The 18,450-nt window shown below is 40.1% G+C and overlaps 1 protein-coding gene across 2 annotated transcripts in view; it reads right to left on the bottom strand.

Moving 5' to 3' along the window:
- Positions 1-18,450, bottom strand: part of FAM102B (family with sequence similarity 102 member B) — a 108,412-nt gene that overhangs the window by 25,790 nt on the left and 64,172 nt on the right. For both annotated transcript variants that reach the window (XM_032609196.1, XM_032609203.1), the window contains exon 5: positions 15,945-15,991. In XM_032609196.1, coding sequence (XP_032465087.1) covers positions 15,945-15,991 — 47 coding nt within the window. The remainder of the gene's footprint in view (positions 1-15,944; positions 15,992-18,450) is intronic.

Raw genomic sequence — 18,450 nt, 5'->3', positions numbered from 1 at the left:
TAAAGATTCAATGCAATCCCTATCAAACTACCAATGGCATTTTTCGCGAACTAGAACAAAAACTTGCACAATTTGTATGGAAATACTAAGGACCCCAAATAGCCAAAGCAATCCTGAGAAAGAAAAACGGAGCTGGAGGAATCAGGTTTCCTGATTTCAGACTATACTACAAAGCTAGAGTAATCAAGACAGTATGGTACTGGCACAAAAACAGAAATATAGATCAGTGGAACAGAACAGAAAGCCCAGAGATAAACTCATGCACATATGGTCACCTTATCTTTGATAAAGGAGGCAAGAATACACAATGGAGAAAAGACAACCTCTTCAGTAAGTGGTAATGGGAAAATTGGACAGCTAAATGTAAAAGAATGAAATTAGAACACTCCCTAAAACCATACGCAAAAATAAACTCAAAATGGATGAAAGACCTAAATGTAAGGCCAGACACTATCAAACTCTTAGAGGAAAACATAGGCAGAACACTCTATGACATAAATCACAGCAAGATACTTTTTGACCCACCTCCTAGAGAAATGGAAATAAAAACAAATATAAACAACTGGGACCTAATACAACTTAAAAGCTTTTGCACAGCAAAGGAAAACATAAACAAGACGAAAAGACAACCCTCAGAATGGTAGAAAATATTTGTAAATGAAGTAACTGATAAAGTATTAATCTCCATAATATACAATCAGCTTATCCAGCTCAATATCAAAAAAACAAATAACCCAATCCAAAAATGGGCAGAAGACCTAAATAGACATTCCTCCAAAGAAGATATACAGATTGCCAACAAACACATGAAAGGATGCTCAACATCACTGATCGTTAGAGAAATGCTAATGAAAACCACAATGAGGTATCAACTCACATCAGTCAGAATGGCCATCACCAAAAAATCTACAAACAGTAAATGCTGTAGAGGGTGTGGAGGAAAGGGAACCCTACTGCACTGTTGATGGGAATGTAAATTGATACAGCCACTATGGAGAAGAGTAGGGAGGTTCCTTAAAAAACTAAAAATACAACTACCATATGACCCAGCAATCCCACTAATGGGCATATACCCTGAGAAAACCATAATTCAAAAAGAGACATGTACCACAATGTTCACTGCAGCACTATTTACAATAGCCAGGACATGGGGGCAACCTAAGTGTCCATCGACAGATGAATGGATAAAGAAGATGTGGCACATATATACAATGGAATATTACTCAGCCATAAAGAGAAATGAAATTGAACTATTTGTAGTGAGGTGGATGGACCTAGAGTCTGTCATACAGAGTGAAGAAAGAAAGAGAAAAACAAATACCGTATGCTAACACATATATATGGAATCTTAAAAAAAAAAAAAAGGTTCTGATGAACCTAGGGGCAGGACAGGAATAAAGAGACAGACTTAGAGAATGGACCTGAGGACACAGGGAGGGGGAAGGGTAAGCTGGGACGAAGTGAGAGAGTGGCATAGACATATATACACTACCAAATGTAAAATAGATAGCTAGTGGGAAGCAGCCACATAGCACAGGGAGATCAGCTCGGTGCTTTGTGACTACCTAGAGGGGAGGGATAGCGAGGGTGGGAGGGAAACACAAGAGGTAGGGGATATGGGGATATATGTATACATATAGCTGATTTACTTTGTTATATAGCAGAAACTAACACAACATTGTAAAGCAATTATGCTCCAATAAAGATGTCAAAAAACAAACAAACAAACAAAAAAATGCTTCAATAGCTTCCTATGGGATAAAGCTCAAAGTTCTCAGAATGGCAATACAAGGCCCTTTGCAGTCTGGCCTAGACCTACCTCTTCAATTACCAAAATGCATATTTTTAAACAATGTCAAACAGCTTGGTGAAAAACCTCCTGCATTCAATATTCTATAAGAAATACTAACATGTAAAGGACATACACTTACAAAGAATGGAGTCTGTAGTCACAGTCACTAATCACTGATGGCGATGCATTCCTGCCTGTCTAAATTCTTATTTTTACTCTTTTGGCCATGCCGCATGGCTTGTGGGATCTTAGTTCTGTGACCAGGGATTGAAGCCGGGGCCACAGTAGTGAAAGCACCCAGTTCTAACCACTGGACGGCCAGGGAACCTCCCTAAATTCTTATCTTTCTAATGCCACTATCTTTTGTTTTTCCTTTCACAGCTGGCCTGATTACAGTGTCTCCAACCATCTACCTCTTAGACCTGTTTTCCAGCCCTTCAGAACTCGCCCCGTGTGGCCTCTTCCCTTTCTCCCTCTCCATCAGTATCCCTCTGGCTCCGCTCTTCCCTGTCCAGCCTGACTTCACAGCCATATCACTTTGAGCAATACCTTCAGTTTGGAGCTACTCATTCTGCAGTCTCAAAAAATCTGAAGAACCCCAACCCTTGATAATTTCAGCCATCTGTACAAACTGATCTAACACTGGGGCAACTAAGCATTATGGAGAAAATTCATTAACCACAGGGACTGATATTAAGGCAAATTTAGGATCTAAAATTTTAGCAAATTTAGAATTTGAAATCTCCTAACAGCTATTAGGAAATATCTCCTAACAGCTATTAGGAGAAATCTCCTAATCTCCTAACAGCTATTAGGAGAAATCTCCTAACAGCTACTAGGAGAATTTCAAATTGCTGAATAAATAATCACTGAGTGCATATCACGTGCCACTTTTTTATTCTATTATCCCTTTTGTTCTGAAAATGTTTTTATATCTCTTATCAGAAATTGTTTAATGTAGTTCAATTTCAGAATGAAAGGGATGGGATTATTTTAATTTCATGTAATGTTAAGAGTATGTGAAAAATGACCTCCTAAAATGACACAGCTACCTACTTGGTATTTCATAAATATTCTCTCCATGCCCTGTAACAATGCTATAAACTTGTGCAAGCTGTTTTCTCTTCCTGGAATGTCTCTATCCACCCTCCCCTGCTTAGTGATTTCCTATTCATCCTTTTAAACTTAGCTCAGTGTCACCCCCTCAGTGAAGACTTTCCTGGCTTTCAAGGAAGAGTAGTTAAGGACTCTCCTCTATGCCTCAGTAACATCATATGTTGTGCCTCTGTCTCCCATATAAATAGTGAATCCTTCAGAGCAGGGGGTTGGTCTTATTGAGTTTGGTAAATGTTAGCAAAGGGTAGGCGATCTATGCACATGTACTGAATGAGAGAAAACTGGGGAGTTGGACAAATTAGTTCTGTAACCTCTGAGCCTCAATGTTCTCACACCACAGAGTTGTTTCAAGAATTAAATTGGGACACAGTAATATTCATTAAATCATTTGGACAAGTGGCAATTTCCTCCTTTCTAGAATATGAACGCTCCAGAATCCTAGCTATTCAAGAGAGTGTATCATCCCTAGATCTGCTTTACCACAAAATCATTAAATGCCAGTACCTATAATTTCTCCTTTAAAATATCCTTTTCATAGGCATTAGTGGTTGGCTTTCTCTTCAGAGTCAGCTTCATTCTTTTTGAGAGCTGCTGGGTATTTGACAAATTGTAGAGAACTATAAAGCGGAGTTTAGGGCAAGTGGTTAGAGGCTGACTTACCAGCTGTCTTCTTCATAAGTACGGGCTTTAGTATAAAATTTGTGTTTCTGAAAAATTGTTCGATCTAAGTCACAGATCTGTTCATAGAATATCAAAACTAGAATTTAACTCAGAGTGCTAAGAATCTGCTACACTCTTGTCTGTTTCTCTGGAAGGTTTTTGAAAACTTGTATCATGAAAAATTAAAAGACAGACAAAAGCAGAGAGAAGAGTACAATGACCCTCTCCAGCAGTTATTTACAACTTTGTCTTATAGACAAATACTCAGTCAAGTCCCTCAATTGCTCTGTGCTTTAGGTTCCTCATCAGTAAAAAGTGAACTTGCATTATACCCATACCTTAAAAACTGGGCCCTTGGCAGTGAAAGCATGGAGTTCTAACCACTGGACCACCAGGGAATTCCCAAGTACTGTGATTTTACATATTTGATATACACTGAAATACAACCTGGTAAAAAGAATTTACTTTTCACATCAGCAGTTCAAACATTTTTCTATTCAATCCATACTCAGTAAGTACACGGATGTTAGAGCTGTCCCTTTTCTACTGACAGCTGCACAATTTTAGATACTCAAAGAAAAGAGAAAACAAATATTGGGAGTTTGATTCTCCTGAGAAATACTTTCACGTTTCTGGGGATTAAGTAAAGTTCGTTTATTTTAATGAGTTATAAAAGTCTTTCCCTAGCCACTCCGCTGTGTGTGAATGGGTTGTGCTGGGGATTCTTAGCTCTGATGCAGGGGATTTGCTTAGTCCTTTGAGCCCCCTGAGGAGCGGTGACATGGAGAGCAGATAATCAGCATGCAGCGCTGAGATGAGCTGCGTATGGGATAGATTATAAAACGGCACAGGACAGACCGTCAAGATGGCGCAGGAGTAAGACGTGGAGATCACCTTCCTCCCACAAATACATCAGAAATACATCTACATGTGGAACAACTCCTACAGAACACCTACTGAACGCTGGCAGAAGACCTCAGACCTCCCAAAAGGCAAGAAACTCCCCCACGTACTGGGTAGGGCAAAAGAAAAAATAATAAACAGAGACAAAACGATAGGGACGGGACCTGCACCAGTGGGAGGGAGCTGTGAAGGAGGAAAGGTTTCCACACATTAGGAAGCCCCTTCGCGGGCGGAGACTGCGGGTGGCGGAGCGGGGTAAGCTTCGGAGCCGCGGAGAGCGCAGCAACACGGGTGCGGAGGGCAAAGCGGAGAGATTCCCGCACAGAGGATTGGTGCCGACCGGCACTCACCAGCCCGAGAGGCTTGTCTGCTCACCCGCTGGGGCGGGCGGGTCTGGGAGCTGAGGCTCGGGCTTCAGAGGTTGGATCCCTGGGAGAGGACTGGGGTTGGCAGTGTGAACACAGCCTGAATGGGGCTAGTGCGCCACAGCTAGCCGGGAGGGAGTCCGGGAAAAAGTCTGGAGCTGCCAAAGAGGCAAGAGACCATTGTTTCGGGGTGCGCGAGGAGAGGGGATTCAGAGCACTGTCTAAATGAGCTCTATAGATGGGCACAAGCCACAGCTATCAGCGCGGCCACCAGAGATGGGCATGAGACGCTAAGGCTGATGCTGCAGCCACCAAGAAGCCTGTGGGCAAGCACAGGTCACTATCTACACCTCTCCTCCCAGGAGCCTGCGCAGCCCGCCACTGCCAGGGTTCCATGATCCAGGGACAACTTCCCTGGGAGAACACATGGTGCACCTAAGGCTGGTGCAACGTCACACTGATCTCTGCCGCCACAGGCTCACCCCGCATTCCGTACCCCTCCCTCCACTCTGGCCTGAAGGAGCCAGAGCCCCCTAATCAGCTGCTCCTTTAACCCCATCCTGTCTGAGCGAAGAACAGATGCTTTCAGGTGACCTACATGCAGAGGCAGGGCCAAATCCAAAGCTGAATGCCAGGAGCTGTGCGAACAAAGAAGAGAAAGGGAAATCTCTCCCAGCAGCCTCAGGAGCAGAGGATTAAATCTCCACAATCAACTTGATGTACCCTGCATCTGTGGAATACCTGAATAGACAACAAGTCATCCCAAAATAGAGGCACTGGACTTTGGGAGCAACGATATATATATATTTTTCCCTTCTTCTCTTTTTGGGAGTGTGTATGTGTATGCTTCTTTGTGTGTTGTCTGTATAGCTTTGCTTTTACCATTTGTCCTAGGGTTCTGTCTTTCCGTTTTTTTTTTTTTTTTAAGTATAGTTTTTAGCGCTTGATATCATTGATGGATTTGTTTTTTGGTTTGGTTGCTCTCTTCTTTCATTATTTTCTTTATTACATAAAAATTATTTTTAAATAAATTTTTACTTTTTTTATTTTAATAACTTTATTTTCTATTTTTCTTTCTTTCTTTCTTTTTTTCTCGCTTGTCTTCTGAGCGATGCAGCTGACAGGGTCTTGGTGCTCTGGCTGGGTGTCTGGCCTGTGTCTCTTGAGGTGGGAAAGCCAAGTTCAGGACATTGGTCCACCAGAGACCTCTCAGCTCCACATAATATCAAACGGCAAAAGCTCTCCCAGAGATCTCCATATCAATGCTAAGACCCAGCTCCACTCAACGGCCAGCAAGCTACAGTGCTGGACACCCTATGCCAAACAACTAGCAAGACAGGAACACAACCCCACCCATCAGCAGAGAGGCTGCCTAAAAGCATAATAAGGTAACAGACACCCCAAAACACACCACTGGATGTGGTCCTGCCCACCAGAAAGACAAGATCCAGCCTCATCCACCAGAACACAGGCACTAGTCCTCTCCACCAGGAAGCCTACACAACCCACTGAACCAACCTTAGCTACTGGGGGCAGACACCAAAAACAACGGGAACTACGAACCTGCAGCCTGCAAAAAGGAGACCCCAAACACAGTAAGTTAAGCAAAATGAGAGATGGAGGAACACAGAGCAGATGAAGGAGCAAGGTAAAAACCCAACAGACCAAACAAATGAAGAGTAAATAGGCAGTCTACCTGGAAAAGAATTCAGAGTAATGACAATAAAGATGATCCAAAATCTTGGAAAAAGAATAGAGAAAATACAAGAAACATTTAACAAGGACCTAGAAGAACTAAACAGCAAACAAACAATGATGAACAACACAATAAATGAAATTAAAAATTCTCTAGAAAGGATCCATAGCAGAATAACTGAGGCAGAAGAACAGATAAGTGACCAAGAAGATAAAATAGTGGAAGTAACTACCACAGAGCAGAATAAAGAAATGAGAATGAAAAGAATTGAGGACAGTCTCAGAGACCTCTGGGACAAAATTAAACACACGAACATTTGAATTAAAGGGGTCCCAGAAGAAGAAGAGAAAAACAAAGGGACTGAGAAAATATTTGAAGAGACTATAGTTGAAAACTTCCCTAATATGGGAAAGGAAATAGTCAATCAAGTCCAGGAAGTGTAGAGAGTCCCATACAGGATAAATCCAAGGAGAATCACGCCAAGACAAGTATTAATCAAACTATCAAAAATTAAATACAAAGAAAAACTATTAAAAGCAGCAAGGGAAAAGCAACAAATAACATACAAGGGAATGCCCATAAGGTTAACAGCTGATCTTTCAGCAGAAACTCTGCAAGCCAGAAAGGAATGGAAGGACATATTTAAAGTGATGAAAGGGAAAAACCTACAACTAAGATTATTCTACACAGCAAGGATCTCATTCAGATTCGATGGAGAAATTAAAACCTTCACAGACAAGCAAAAGCTAAGAGAATTCAGCACCACCAAACCAGCTTTACAACAAATGCTAAAGGAACTTCTCTAGGCAGGAAACACAAGAGAAGGAAAAGACCTACAATAACAAACCCAAAGCAATTAAGAAAATGGATATAGGAACATACATATTGATAATTACCTTAAATGTAAATGGATTAAATGCTCCAACCAAAAGACACAGACTGGCTGAATGGATACAAAAACAAGGCCCATATATATGCTGTCTACAAGAGACCCACTTCAGACCTAGGGACACATACAGACTGAAAGTGAGGGGATGGAAAAAGATATTCCATGCAAATGGAAATCAAAAGAAAGCTGGAGTAGCAATTCTCATATCAGACAATATAGACTTTAAAATAAAGACAAGAGACAAAGAAGGACACTACATAATGATCAAGGGATCAATCCAAGAAGAAGATATAACAATTGTTAATATTTATGTACCCAACATTGAAGCACCTCAACACATAAGGCAAATACTAACAGCCATAAAAGGGGAAAACAACAGTAACACAATAATAGTAGGGGACTTAAACACCCCACTTTCACCAATGGACAGATCATCCAAAAGGAAAATAAATAAGGAAATACAAGCTTTAAATGACACATTAAACAAGATGGACTTCATTGATATTTATAGGACATTCCATCCAAAAACAACAGAATATACTTTCTTCTCAAGTGCTCATGGAGCATTCTCCAGGACAGATCTTTTCCTGGGTCACAAATCAAGCCATGGTAAATTTAAGAAAACTGAAATCGTTATCAAGTATGTTTTCCAACCACAACGCTATGAGACTAGATATCAATTATAGGAAAAAAATCTGTAAAAAATACAAACACATGGAGGCTAAACAATACACTACTAAATAACCAAGAGATCACTGAAGAAATCAAAGAGGAAATCAAAAATATCTAGAAACAAAAGACAATGAAAACATGACAACCCAAAACCTATGGGATGCAGCAAAAAGTTCTAAGAGGGTAGTTTATAGCAATACAATCCTACCTCAGGAAACAAGAAACACCTCAAATAAACAACCTAACCTTACATCTAAAGCAATCAGAGAAAGAAGAACAAGAAAACCCTAAAGTTAGCAGAAGGAAAGAAATCATAAAGAGCAGATCAGAAATAAATGAAAAAAAATGAAGGAAACAATAGCAAAGATCAGTAAAACTAAAAGCTGGTTCTCTGAGAAGATAAACAAAATTGATAAACCATTAGCCAGACTCATCAAGAAAAAAAGGGAGAAGACTCAAATCATTAGAACTAGAATTGAAAAAGGAGAAGTAACAACTGAGACTGCAGAAATACAAAGGATCATGAGAGATTACTACAAGCAACTATATGCCAATAAAATGGACAACCTGGAAGAAACGGACAAATTCTTAGAAAAGTACAACCTTCTGAGACTGAACCAGGAAGAAACAGAAAATATAAACAGACCAATCACAAGCACTGAAATTGAAACTGTGATTAAAAATCTTCCAACAAACAAAAGCCCAGGACCAGATGGCTTCACAGGCGATGTCTATCAAACATTTAGGGAAGAGCTAATACCTATCCTTCTCAAATTCTTCCAAAATACAGCAGAGGGAGGAACACTCCCAAACTCATTCCACGAGGCCACCATCACCCTGATATGAAAACCAGACAAAGATGTCACAAAAAAAGAAATCTCCAGGCCAATATCACTGATGAACATAGATGAAAAAATCCTCAACAAAATACTAGCAAACAGAATCCAACAGCACATTAAAAGGATCATACACCATGAACAAGTGGTGTTTATCCCAGGAATGCAAGGATCATTCAATATATGCAAATCAATCAATGTGATAAACCATATTAATAAATTGAAGGAGATATTCACAATAGAGAATATCTCAATATGATATTCTCAATAGATGCAGAAAAAGCTTTTGACAAAATTCAACATCCATTTATGATAAAAAAAACCTCCAGAAAGTAGGCACAGAGGGAACCTACCTCAACATAATAAAGGCCATATACTACAAACCCACAGCCAACATCGTTCTCAATGGTGAAAAACTGAAACCATTTCCTCTAAGATCAGGAACAAGAGAAGGTTGCCCACTCTCACCACTATTATTCAACACAGTTTTGTAAGTTTTAGCCACAGGAATCAGAGAAGAAAAAGAAATAAAAGGAATCCAAATCAGAAAAGAAGAAGTAAAACTGTCACTGTTTGCAGATGACATGATACTATATATAGAGAATCCTAAAGATGGTACCAGAAAACTACTAGAGCTAATCAATGAATTTGGTAAAGTAGCAGGATAAAATATTAATGCACAGAAATCTCTTGCATTCCTAAACACTAAGGATGAAAAATCTGAAAGAGAAATTAAGGAAACACTCCCATTTACCATTGCAACAAAAGGAATAAAATACCTAGGAATAAACCTACCTAAGGAGACAAAAGACCTATATGCAGAAAACTATAAGACACTGATGAAAGAAATTAAAGATGATTCAAACAGACGGAGAGATATACCATGTTCTTGGATTGGAAGAATCAACATTGTGAAAATGACTATACTGGCCAAAGCAATCTACAGATTCAATGCAATCCCTATCAAACTACCAAAGGCATTTTTCACACAACTATAACAAAAAATTTCAAAATTTGTATGGAAACACAAAAGACCCCGAATAGTCAAAGCAATCTTGAGAAAGAAAAACAGAGCTGGAGGAATCAAGCTCCCTGACTTCAGACTATACTACAAAGCTACAATAATCAAGACAGTATGGTACTGGCACAAAAACAGAAAGATAGATCAATGGAACAGAATAGAAAGCCCAAAGATAAACCCACGCACATATGGTCACCTTATCTTTGATAAAGGAGGCAGGAATGTACAGTGGAGAAAGGACAGCCTCTTCAATAAGTGGTGCTGGGAAAACTGGACAGGTGCATGTAAAAGTATGAGATTAGATCACTCCCTAACACCATACACAAAAATAAGCTCAAAATGGATTAAAGACCTAAATGTAAGGCCAGAAACTATCAAACGCTTAGAGGAAAACATAGGCAGAACACTCTATGACATAAATCACAGCAAGATCCTTTTTGACCCACCTCCTAGACAAATGGAAATAAAAACAAAAATAAACAAATGGGACCTAATGAAACTTCAAAGCTTTTGCACAGCAAAGGAAACCATAAACAAGACCACAAGACAGCCCTCAGAATGGGAGAAAATATTTGCAAATGAAGTGACTGACAAAGGATTAATCTCCAAAATTTATAAGCAGCTCATGCAGCTCAATAACAAAAAAACAAAGAACCCAATCCAAAAACGGGCAGAAGACCTAAATAGACATTTTTCCAAAGAAGATATACAGACTGCCAACAAACACATGAAAGAATGCTCAACATCATTAATCATTAGAGAAATGCAAATCAAAACTACAATGAGATATCATCTCACACCAGTCAGAATGGCCATCATCAAAAAATCTAGAAACAATAAATGCTGGAGAGGGTGTGGAGAAAAGGGGACACTCTTGCACTGCTGGTGGGAATGTGAATTGGTTCAGCCACTGTGGAGAACAGTATGGAGGTTCCTTAAAAAACTACAAATAGAATTACCATATGACCCAGCAATCCCACTACTTGGCATATACCCTGAGAAAACCAAAATTCAAAAAGAGTCAGGTACCAAAATGTTCATTGCAGCTCTATTTACAATAGCCAGGACATGGAAACAACCTAAGCGCCCATCATCGGATGAATGGATAAAGAAGATGTGGCACATATACACAATGGAATATTACTCAGCCTTAAAAAGAAATGAAATTGAGCTATTTGTAATGAGATGGATAGACCTAGAGTCTGTCATACAGAGTGAAGTAAGTCAGAAAGAAAAAGACAAATACCGTATGCTAACACATATATATGGAATTTAAGGGAAAAAAATGTCATGAAGAACCTAGGGGTAAGATAGGAATAAAGACGCAGACCTACTGGAGAACGGACTTGAGGGTATGGGGAGGGGGAGGGGTGAGTTTTGACAGGGCGAGAGAGAGTCATGGACATATACACACTAACAAACGTAGTAAGGTAGATAGCTGGGGGGAAGCAGCCGCAAGGCACAGGGATATTAGCTCGGTGCTTTGTGACAGCCTGGAAGGGTGGGATGGGGAGAATGGGAGGGAGGGAGCCGCAAGAGGGAAGACATATGGGAACATATGTATATGTATAGCTGATTCACTTTGTTATAAAGCAGAAACTAACACACCATTGTAAAGCAATTATACCCCAATAAAGATGTTTTAAAAAAAAAAAGAAAAAATCTAGAAACAATAAATGCTGGAGAGGGTGTGGAGAAAAGGGAACCCTCTTGCACTGTTGGTGGGAATGTAAATTGATACAGCCACTGTGGAGAACAGTATGGAGGTTCCTTAAAAAACTAAAAATAGAACTACCATATGACTCCGCAATCCCACTACTGGGCACATACCCTGAGAAAACCATAATTCAAAAAGAGTCATGTACCACAATGTTCACTGTAGCTCTATTTACAATAGCCAGGACATGGAAGCAACCTAAGTGTCCATCAACAGATGAACGGATAAAGAAGATGTAGCACATATATAGAATGTAATACTAGTCAGCCATGAAAAGAAATAAAATTGAGTTATTTGTAGTGAGGTGGATGTACCTAGAGTCATACAGAGTGAAGTAAGTCAGAAAGAGAAAAACAAATATCATATGCTAACATATATATAACGAAATCTAAAAAAAAAAAAAAAAAGAAAATGGTTCTGAAGAACCTAGGGGCAGGACAGGAATAAAGACGCATATGTAGAGAATGGACTTGAGGGCATGGGGAGAGGGAAGGGTAAGCTGGGACGAAGTGAGAGAGTGGCATGGACATATATATACTACCAAATGTTAAATAGATAGCTAGTTGGAAGCACCCACATAGCACAGGGAGATCAGCTCAGTGCTTTGTGACCGCCTGGAGGGGTGGGATAGGGAGGGTGAGAGGGTGACGCAAGAGGGAGGAGATATGGGGATATATGTATATGTACAGCTGATTCACTTTGTTATAAAGCAGAAACTAACACCACTGTAAAGCAGTTATACTCCAATAAAGATGTTAAAAAAACAAAACCCCAAAACGGCACAGTCCTAAAGGAAAGGAAGGGATGGGTAATATGTTATATGAAGATAATTCTGATATATGTGCATGTCTAGGAAAGGAGAAGGCTAATATGTGATATCCTGTTTGTTAAAAGTAATAAAAATAGCAAAGTTTACCCCCCAAAAAGTCTTTATCTATAACTATAATCTCTAAAGTATCAGAATTACATTTGTGGAGATAATACAGGACATAAGAGAATCTACTTTTTGAGCTCTTCAGTATTTGAGTTTCACAGATAGAGAAAATGGCAGAGAAAGGGCCAGAAAGCGAACATTCATAAAAAGCTCCTAAGAAGGAATGATGAATACATTTTCTTCTACTAAATTTTAATGCTCATTTTCTCATTTCACCCTAAACATATTCCACTAGGAAAACATACTGTTACCTAAGAAACCAAAAATTGTTTACTCTCAAAAGAGCAGGAAATAAAGAAAGCAGCCAGGAAATTATGGTTTGAGAGAAAATAGCACAGGAAGGCTAAGTTTTACAAAAATGCATAATTTTAATCAAGAATTGATTTGTGTTAAATATATACATTTTCATCTTTATAAAGTAGTATGTAAATAGAGAACTACATGGATGTTGCTACATGGAAGTTGATGCTTAGGGAATTAATTGTTTTCTTTTCTAGATGTATTTTTTTTCTCAGATATTTATATGATATCTGATTAACTATTTTTTGGTATAAACTTATTTATTTTTGGCTGTGTTGGGTCTTCGTTGTTGCGCGTGGGCTTTCTCTAGTTGTGGTGAGTGGGGGCTACTCTTCTTTGCGGTGCGTGGGCTTCTTATTGCTGTGGCTTCTCTTGTTGCGGATCACGGGCTCTAGGTGCGCGGACTTCAGTAGTTGTGGCACGCAGGCTCAGTAGCTGTGGCTCGCGGGCTCTAGAGCACAGGCTCAGTAGTTGTGACGCACGGGCTTAGTTGCTCCGTGGCGTGTGGGATATTCCCCGACCTAACCCGTGTCCCCTGCACTGGCAGGCGGATTCTTAACCACTGTGCCAACAGGGAAGTCCCTAACTTTCATTTTTAACTATTAAGTGTCTTCAAGATTGCTGACAGGCATCCTATTGCCTTTTCCCATTCAGCTCACTCTCTTGCTCTCTGAGAAGACTTTTACACATTTTTTCCTCTTTGCTCAAACCCCCACCTCCATCTTTCCCATCCTCGCTCTTCAATGATTAGCTCATTTCCTGTATCACTAAGAAAAGGAGCAATTTGAAAATAACTTCTATATGTTTCCACTTCTCATATATATGCATCTGTATCCACACTCTCTGTCTTCATCCCTCTTGACAATCCAAGGACACTGTTCTAGCAATTGACCCTTTTGTCTTCTGCACCACATTTCTCCTTGTCTACTGGACCATTCATATCAGGATACAAGTATGCTGTGCTATCTCCCATTAAAAAAAAAAAAGATAAAAAGCTGCCCTTAACCCCACATCCTCTTTTTATTTATGACCCCGTTTTTCTGTTCCTTTTTTGTAGCAAAATTCCTCATAAGAATTGTTTACACTCACTGTCTCCAATTTTTCTCCTCCAAAACTTTCTTTAATCCACTCCAACGTGGCCGTAGTCTAAAAGCATTCCACCAGTGCTTGTCAGAGTCACCAATGGTCTCTATACCGCAAAATCCATAGGTCAATTCTCAGCCCACGTCTTCCGTGACCTAATTCCGTAGTGTGTGGCACAGCTGATTACTCCGTCCTTTTTGAAACACACTCTTTACCTGGTTTCAGGACAGTAGTCTCCTTTGGTTCCTTCCTCCTATCTCACTGATTGCTCCTTTGCTGGTTCTTCCCTATCTCACCGACCTCTAACATGCAGGAGTGTCCCACACCTCAGTCTGTGGTCCTTTTCTTTATTTATACTCATTCCCTGTAGGTCATTTAATCAAAGCTCATGGCTTTAACCAGTACCTATGTGCTGATGATGTCATGATTTCCAAATTTGTATCTCCAGTCTGGGCCTCCCCACTGAACCCTATAATGATATATCCGGCTGCCTAATCAAAATGCCTGGCTGGATGTTAAATAGACATCTCAAACTTAACATGTCTGATACCCAAGCTCCCAACCTGTTCCTCTTGTAGGCTCTCTCATTTCAATAAATTTACACCATTCTTTACTCAGGCCCAAAACCTTGGATTACAAAACAGCCTCCTAACTCATCTACCTATTTCTGCCCTTGGCCCCTTCATTGCTCCCACAAATTGTCTATTCTCTACCTAGGAGCCAGAAGGTTTGATAATTTTACATTTTACTCCTCTGTTTTAAACCCTCCAGTAGCATGTTTTTTTGGGGGGAGGGCTGCGCCGTGCGGCACATGGGATCTTAGTTCCCTGACCCGGGATCCAAGCCGGGCCCCGGCAGTGGAAGCATGGAGTCCTAACCACTGGACCGTCAGGGAATTCCCAACACTCCAGTAGCTTTGTATCTCACTCAGATTATAAGTGGCCTATGAGACTATTACTATAATGGCCTACAAGATCCTTTATCATCTGGTGTCATCTCTCATCACCCTTCTCCTCACCCAGTCTGCTCTAGACACACTGGTCTCCTGGCAGTTACTTGAACATGCCAAACACCCACCTCTCTCAAGGCCTTTGTCCTTGTTACCGCTGTCTCAAATGCTCTTTCCCCAAATATCTGCATGGCTTGCTTCCTACCTCCCTCAGGTCTCTGCTCAAATATCACCTTTACCAGGAAGGACTTCCTTGACTATATAAAATAGCAACACTTCTCACACCATGCCTCTCCTACCCTGCTTTATTTTTCTCCAAAGCATTCATAACTATCTTTATAGTATGTATTTACTTGTTAGCTTGCTGTTTGTTTTCCTCTTAGAGTACAAACTCCAAGATGTCAGGGACTTGATCTATTTTTTTCACTGCTGTTTCTCTAGTGCAGCGGTCCCCTACCTTTTTGGCAGAAGGGACCTGTTTCCTGGAAGACAAGTTTTCCATGGACGGGGGTGGGAGGGTGGGGGGTTCAGGCGGTAATGCAAGCGATGGGGAGCGGCAGATGAAGTTTCGCTCGCTTGTCCGCCGCTCACCTCCTGCTGTGCGGCCCGGTTCCTAACAGGCTGCTGACTGGTACCGGTCCGTGGCCCGGGGGTTGGGGACCCGTGCTCTAGTGTCTATAGATTAGGGCCTAGCACATGGCACTTAATAGGTATTTATTGAAGAAATGACAAATCTACAGAGATCAAATTAAAAAGTTAAATTTGTATAATTTCACCCAAAACCTGAAGATGACAAAAGACCCATGGCTTAAATAATTTAGAGCATGGAGAGTTTGTTTGGTAATAAGTAATAGTAACTTCTGTGAGGGTCAGGTCAGTCTCCTAAAAGAGGAACTATTCCTTCACTGGTACTAGCCTACAAACACTACATAATATGAATGTGAAAATTTAAACAAATAAATTACTACTAAACTTTCAGACAAATAAGTCATTTACTGAGCATCAACTTACGTTTTAAAACATGGGTCACCAGACATCAGTTGCATACTGATTAAAACCTAAACATAAGAAAAAGAAATATTGTAATTATAAAAATCTTGAGAGGAGAAGCCACATTCTGCTAATCTATGCACCTTCCACATCACCTAGTCCAGTATTTCCTATTTATAAATAAAATGATTACTGAATTGGGTTATATCCAATATTGAACTGCTGCTTTATACAGACATAGGTTAAAAATCATTTTCAACATTAACAACTTTGTCACTGCAAAAATAAGAGTGGAAAAGATGGAAACAAAAAGCAAGGGCTTCATTGGTAACAATCTTCTGGGTGTGTGCTGTTCTGGTCTATTTTATCTGTCTTTCCTCCCAGACTCCTGTGGTGTTTAAGTGTCTGGAATGTTTTCCTCCAACATGTTTGCCATAATGATGCTTTCAGGGGTGCCTGCTGGTGGCCTGTAAGAGAAGAATGCTTCTGGCCTTTGCTGTAGCTTTGGACAAGAATGAATGAATGTAGTTTTTAATCATTCATGATTTTATTCATTCATGAAGCAATTATAATATTTTGTAAAGATCAGGCTTAGAAATATCTGATCTTCCTGACACCCGAGCTATTCAAGACCCTTCACCCACAGTAAGAGGCATTTCCTCTGGAGGATTTCTGTATGTGTTTATCCTGAAGACTAAATGCTTAATTCAAGTCTCCACATACCTATTAGCAGCATCTGAAATATGAAATGCACAGGGTTATCTATGCAGTTCCCCATTCTAAGAAGCTAAAGAATAAAAGGACCCAATATTTGGAGAAATGTGAACTCTCATACACTCTGCTAATGGGAATGTAAAATGTTTCAGCCACTTGAAAACCAGTCCGGTAGCTCTGCAAAAGGTTAAAAGCAGAGTTACCATGTGACCCAAGAATTCTGCTCCAAGAGTACTTACTCTTGGATACATGCCCAAGAGAAAAGAAAATATATGCCCACAATGAAACTTGTATATGAATGTCCATAGCAGCATTGTTCATAATAGCTAAAAAGTGAAAACAACAAGGCAAATGACCATTAACTGATGAATAAATAAAATGTGGTACAGCCATACAATGGAATATTACTTAGCCACAAAAAGGAGTGTAGTACTGACACATGCTACACCATGGATGCACCTTGAAAACATTATGCTAAGTTTAGAGAAGCCAGACACAAAACATTACATATTCTATAATCCCATTTATATGAAATGTTCGGAATAGGTAAATCCATAGACAGAGTAGATTAGTGGTTGTTTAGGCTGGGGGGAAGGGAGGAGAGTTGGGGGAAAGTGGGAAGTGACTGCTATTGGGCACATACGAGGTTTCTTTTTTGGGGTGATGAAGATGTTCTAAAATTGATTATGGCAATAGTCGGACGCACCTATGAATATACTAAAAACCATTCAACTGTGTACTTTGAGTGAAATGTATGGTAAAACTTTTTTATAAAACTATAAAAAATTTAGAAGTACTCAATGTCCTCTACCTACCAAATGCATCAGCTTCTCTCTCAAGCTACTTACTATGTGACTTTAATGTTCTTGCCACCTTCTAGAAAGAAGGAGTTAGCATCTGTAGAACATCCACCCTGCCCCAGAGTATACTAGGCTCTGTGAGGATACTACTGCAAACACATTCTGGGAAACCTACCAGGCCAAGACCTTTTAGAGAAGGTCTCTGGAAACAGCCTCCCCCGCCTCCCAGATTCTGCTGACGTCATCGCAAGCCAATGCCACTTAGCAGCTGAAGTTCTAGGGAGGGCAGGGAAGCTGTGAGTAACCACAGGAAGTTGGTCTACAGACAGAATGATAATGCAGAGAGGCAAGAACAGTCCCTGAGAGGCCTAGAAAGCTCCTTTAGCTCCTGGGAGTTCAGGTCTGGTTGTCACTTCCCACCCTAGGGCTCTATGAAATGTCCTTGTGTTTGAGCTAAAGTTCTCTTCTACATGAGCTAACCTGAGGGATTTCTATTCCATACAACTAGTGTTGGCAAAATCACATACAGTAACTCATTTAGGCCTCAAGAACAGGTCCCTGGAGTAAGTACTGCAATTCCCCTTTTACAGAGGAGGAAACAGTTGGGCTGAGGTGAAGTGCTTACACAGGGCTCCAGAGATCTAAGAACAAACACAGAGCCCTGATGCCATAATCCACGCTCCTGCCACGTGGCTGGGGTTATGCTCCTTAAGCTCCCTAAACCTCTGGCTACTCAAAAAATTCTGGTTGAATGAATGAATGAATACCTAGAGTACTATTATTCAGAAATGGTATATTTTTGTTGGACCAGAATTTAAAGCTTTGCTAATGCTTTCTGAAATGCTGCTATTCTCTAGGTACTGATTGCCTTTTAAGAATCAGCCATAGGATCTTATTGTGTTCTGGGAATAATAATGATAATGGTAATAGTAACAAAAACCTTAACAGTAGTCATGAATTAAGAATCTATTAAGTGCCAGGCATAAACTAAGTGGGTTTGAAAACTGTTAGAT

Source organism: Phocoena sinus, chromosome 1 (assembly GCF_008692025.1).
Source record: "Phocoena sinus isolate mPhoSin1 chromosome 1, mPhoSin1.pri, whole genome shotgun sequence".
Taxonomy (NCBI): domain Eukaryota; kingdom Metazoa; phylum Chordata; class Mammalia; order Artiodactyla; family Phocoenidae; genus Phocoena; species Phocoena sinus.
The sequence above is the reverse complement of the archived record's forward strand: the minus strand, read 5'-3'. Positions and strand labels throughout refer to the sequence as shown.